The following is a 5515-nucleotide window of genomic DNA, read 5'->3' on the forward strand; positions in this document are numbered from 1 at the left end:
AAGTCTTAATAGGATTATTAAAAAAATAATTCTTTTTAATTTTTTTTTTTAAAATGACTAAAATTTTCTTTTAATTAAAAAAATATTTTATATTAACTAATTTTTTTAAACATTAATATGAAAAATATTTTTCATAAAATAAATGAAACCTTAATATTACTTCAAAATTTTAAAAGGATATTTAGAGATGAATGTTTTGCACTTGATTGATGAGAAAAAGGATAACCTTTTATTTTCGTGTTTGATTGCAATTAACGAAAATTTTATGTAGTTTAATAAATTTAAATTTTTTTTTGAATCAATAAATTTAAATTTTTATAAATTCTTAATAATATTTTATATATTTTCATAAATTTCGTAAAACTATTTTATTTATTATTAATATAAATGAGTATAACCTACTTATAAATTTAATTGTTAAAATTCATTTCTGTAATGGAAATTAAATAACTATGGACCTTTTTTTAAAGGCTAAATTGTTAATTTTACAAATTCAAGAACGAAAATATAAAGAGTTTAAATGTAGCACTTATGTTGGCCGTGACTTCAATGCGACATCAACCATTTTCTCAAGAATTTAAGAGTTTTAAGAAAACTATGAACTCATGTGAATATTAATTTTTCGATCATGGACTGTATATGGATGGATGGATGGATGGATAAAAATGATTTTTTTTTTCAAATATATAATTAATGAATGGCTGAAAAATTAGCGTTTGTATAAGCATGTAGTTAACCTCACCTCACTGGAGAGAAAATGGGAAGTTATGGGGAAGGTGCAGCACTATCTAGCTGACTTCATATCCTTACAATTATGTTGTGGTCTTACATGAAGATACAATTGTACATCCCAATCCAGAACCTGATGATAACCACTGCAAAACAAAAAGGGCTACAAATCTATGTTCATATCACGTTGGTTATGACGCCCATAACTTGCTCGTTCCCTTGTGTAAATGGAAATTGCCATCATTCTGCTTTCTTAAAGATGACCCATTTGCAACTGAGATCCACAAGGTGTTATTCTGGCAGCTTTGTCATTCGGGACTGTTTTATTCTCCAATCCACTTTTGAGCCAGGCAAAGTTGCTTATATCTGTTGCTATGGCGGCCAACTCAAAATTTGGAAAAGATGGGGGATCTAGGAAATCAACAAATTCTGGACCCAACAAAGAATTCACAAGATTATTACCATTTTGTGCCTTACAACAGCCATGGCCACACTGGTGAGGAACCAACCGCTCATTGTAAATTCTATCAAGCAATTTGCATATTCCATTATCTGGTATTGGAGCTTCAATTGAAGGTCCTTGCATTGGAACTGGCCTTGGACATGGTGAAGCAATTTCTGGGTTATGAACACTGAATGCACTAACACGTGCCATTGGACGGAAAAGCGTAGATGATTCTTTTGCTTCATTATTTGATGGAATCTCTAATGGCGCCTTTTCTTCACACTGGTCATCCAAATTATCCAGGGAGCTTACGTTTTTCCCTTCAATGGATTTAAATGAATTAGCATCACCACAAGACAGAGTTTCTTCAGATGATGCTTTTGGTTTGTCCAGGTTAGCATCTTGATCCACGTTTCCAGATGCCAATCTTGTCCTCCCCCGCTCTGTGCTTCTCCGTCTTAGAGAGGAATTCCAATGGTTCTTAATAGCATTATCTGTTCTCCCTGGTAGAAGTCTAGCAATTACTGCCCATTTATTTCCATGGACTGCATGGGCTGTTGCTATGATATGCTCCTCCTCATCTGCAATGATTTCATGTTATCAGTCTTTTTCACCTGGAAGAGCTGATATGTTGGAAAACTGCAGCCAAGAAAGCATAAATACATAATGAAACTACCACAAGTCATGTCAAGCAAACAATTAGTAATGAATGACATAAAACAAAAATCTTTTAATTTGAGCTCCAAGCCTATATTTGACAGACTATTTCATCATATAGTCTGTATGATTTCAGGATGGTGATGCTCATAAGCCTCTATACCTGGAACAACACAAAGGATTCTTTTTCATTACAGCATTAGTATTAAAAAAAGGGCCCTGCTTTCAAATAGGCTATCCCAATGATTTGAACCTATGACCTCAGGTTACAGCTGAAGTAAATTACCATTACACTAAAGACATCCTCTGAAAGACTGAAACATTTGTATTATAACAGATCTAACATTATTTCTAGAGCAACTTTGCATGGAATTAATTTACAACTCCAAATTTCTATATGTATGCTTATTTGAAATGTATTTTGAAATGAAGACATGTTATCCACATTGTTTAGAATCCCATATCGGAAACATAAATATGAATAATTGGATTGTAATATCAAATTAGTTAGTCATTTTGATATACAAAACAACTCAATCACTTATATAAGTTCATATAAAATGAATCAATGATTAAGATCTCGACACTCTCTCCAAAAATTAACATGGTGTTAGAGCCCGGTTTCGGGTTGTGACCGAGTTGTGGGTTTCAGCTGCCCATTAAGGCTGTAAAATTAAAAAAAAATAATTGTCAAGTGTTAACCATGTGGTTGCACTTGAGAAGAGAGCTTTGAGAATCCCACATCGGAAATGAATATAAGTGATTGGGTTGTAATTATCAAATTTGCTAGTCATTTTATTATACAAAACAACTCAATCACTTGTATAAATCCATATAAAATGAATCAATGATTAATATCTTGACACTGTCTCCAAAATTAACACATATGATTGTTCCTTTTTGCAGTTTATATGGTGGCTTAAGGAGACCCATTGTTTGATGGGGAGGCAAGGTAAAACCTTTATGAGTTTTAATCTGTGGCAGCACAATGAGGTAACTGCAAGCCATTATAAACATAGAATTGTTCTTCAGAATCTTAATTTATTCTTTTCTGTTCAGAGTTTTCTTCTTTATTTATTGTTGCCAGCACATATTAAGCATGACATGTAGCTCTAAGCAACACATCTATGCCACATTCTCAGTTGCAGATATAGGCAAATGGTGCTAAAAGACATGAAAAAGGAAATGCTAACAAAAATGTTTGCATGTTGCTGTAGCATAAGCAATTGATAATGTGTAGAAGGAAACATCTGAACTACAAGGATTCAACAATTCTAAATGCCAAAGGCGATGGGGATAGAATCCACTAGTTTGCCGACCAGTGCCATATAGTATAAGTTAAAAATGAAATTTTGAAAAAAGAACTTTAACCAACCCTACAAAATTTCAATCAAACTATCACCGTATCGGTATACCATGCTAAAAAAGTGTACCAATTTGCTAGAAATGGCTTTAAGTATTATGAAAAACTCAGCAGATATGCTACTAGGTAATGTATGAATTTGATAGTTATTACCAAAATTGAAAAATAAGGGGGCAACCATGACATTTTTTTGGCATACTTTTCCAGTTTTAGCCAAAACTTTCATTCTTTTTTTATTCATTGACAAAGTTGAAAGCTTTGAGCAAACTTCAATGAAAGATCTCATCACATGACCAAATACAAAATTGTTAAACCTTGTTACCTTAGCTAATTGCAAAATGCATCACTCATTAACTTCAAATTAGTTTCATCCATGCTCCATGAAGACAAAAATTCAAACAGAAAAGGCCCATATAATCTTTAATTCTTATAACCTACAGTAACTATTAGCACACTCTTCTCAAAAAGAAAAAAAAGGAGATGACTTACCAGTAAATGGCTTGTGCTTAACAGCCGGGTCAAGCTGATTACACCACCGGAGCCGGCAAGACTTGCCAGATCTCCCGGCAATTCCTCGGGCGATCAAGGTCCAATTCCTGGCGCCAGTTCTGCTGACTAAACGACTGAGAATTGCATCCTCTTCAGGGGACCAAGGCACTTTAACTCTGTCTCTGCGTGCTCGGCTGCTTCCACCTCCCTCTCCTACAGCGTGCAACAAATCATCTCCGCTTCCGGCGCCATCTTCTACATCGCCGCCTCCAGAGTTGGTGCCGTCGACTTCGACCACTGTCTTCTCCTTCATTTCGATTTCCATCTCTCACTACTTGGATTTGTTCTGCCACTTACTGTGGAGGGACTCTTGTAAAGACAGGCCAAAAGATTTGTTAGGGTACTAAGTTCAAATCTGCCCCCGTATTTTTTATCAAGAATCAAATACGCCCATTAAGTTAAAGACCAAATACAGAACTTTTCTCAAATTTCCACTCTAATTTTTTTTTTCTCTTGAAAAGTCAAGTGTGACATTTTGCCTTTTTTTTTTTTTTTTTTTTCATTTTTTGCCTACATCGTATAGATAATCATTCTCCATTTTCAAGTTGATTATGCTTCTCTGTTTGATTTTTTAGCTTCTAGGTCTTTATGAATTCTGATGAAGTCTATTGTTAGATCTATGAAAAGGAGTTGATCATCATGAGTAAGGTTCGTTGTGAGTGCAGGTTTAGAACCTCTACTCAAGGCCAAAGTTTATGCATGTGTTGGTGTTAGCATAGCAAAAGTTGGATTTCAAATTCAACTAAATTAAAATAAAAAATTTAAAATATAAATTATTATAAATTGAAACAACATTATTAATACTATTAATCGAGAGATTTTATATTTTAATTTTTTAATTTTCAATTTTTCTTTTCAAAATTAAAATAAAATAAAATAAAACTAAATTAAAATAATTTAATTCGATTCATTGAATTTTTTAATCAAATAAAATTAAATATAAACTCATTGTTTTGTAAATAGAAAATTCAATTATAACTTTTCCTCAAACAACTCATAAAAGGAAAATCACATAGGAAAATTTGAAAAATATAATACTTGAAAATGATGTAGTCATGCTAAGTTTGATTAGCCATTGGAGACAAGCAGGTGGTTGGAGACCTTCCAAAGGTTTCTTTTGTTCGCTTGGATTTTGGAGTTTATGAGCATGGACTTTGGCTTAGACATTTTTATTATGTTGGAGCTTTAGAAGTTTTTTTTTTTTTTCCTTCTCTTTTATAACCCTGTAATGTTATGTCTGTTTTGGGCTTGAGCCCATTTTTCTTTTAATAAAATATAATTTATTTTTGATAAAAAAGCTAAAAACATGTTTATACAAATATTTCAATTTTAATTATAATATAATAAGCATTTAAATTTTTTTTAAAAAAATATTACTTTTGAATATAATTTTATTAAATTTATAATTTTAAAGTTGTGTTTAAAAAGTATTTTTTTCAATTTATAATTAAATTTATAATTTAAAATTATTTTTAAATTTAAATTTTAAATTTATGATTTTAAATTTATGTTTAAAAGTAGATTTTTTAATAATTTAATAAAATTTAAATATTTATTAGATCACAGTTACATTGAGATATTTCATATTTAAAAATATTAAAAATAGATATGTAAATATGCGTTATGCCAAAAATATATATTGGATTTTATTATAAAAATTTAATAAAAAATTAAACTAAATAGAAATATTTGTATTAAGATAAATAATATTTGATTTAAACTAAAATAACTAATCAAATCGAATCAATTTAAAAATTTAATTTACTTTTATA

The 5515-nt window shown here is 30.9% G+C and overlaps 1 protein-coding gene across 1 annotated transcript; it reads right to left on the reverse strand.

The window, feature by feature from the left end:
- Window positions 1–760: 760 nt before the first annotated feature.
- LOC110620232 (transcription factor MYB1) lies at window positions 761–4115 on the reverse strand. Its single transcript, XM_021763878.2, has 2 exons — window positions 3684–4115; window positions 761–1755 (listed from the first exon to the last, which is right to left on the reverse strand). Exons 1-2 carry the CDS (start codon window positions 4006–4008, stop codon window positions 983–985), a joined length of 1098 nt encoding a protein of 365 aa, XP_021619570.1. The 5' UTR covers window positions 4009–4115; the 3' UTR covers window positions 761–982.
- Window positions 4116–5515: the final 1400 nt, after the last annotated feature.

Source organism: Manihot esculenta, chromosome 8 (assembly GCF_001659605.2).
Source record: "Manihot esculenta cultivar AM560-2 chromosome 8, M.esculenta_v8, whole genome shotgun sequence".
Taxonomy (NCBI): domain Eukaryota; kingdom Viridiplantae; phylum Streptophyta; class Magnoliopsida; order Malpighiales; family Euphorbiaceae; genus Manihot; species Manihot esculenta.

Coding starts and splice junctions, on each gene's coding strand:
- LOC110620232 (XM_021763878.2), bottom strand. CDS start 4,008: ATGGAAATCGAAATGAAGGAGAAGACAGTGGTCGAAGTCGACGGCACC. Junction 1,756..3,683: donor TAAGCACAAGCCATTTACTG/GTAAGTCATCTC, acceptor AAATCATTGCAG/ATGAGGAGGAGCATATCATA.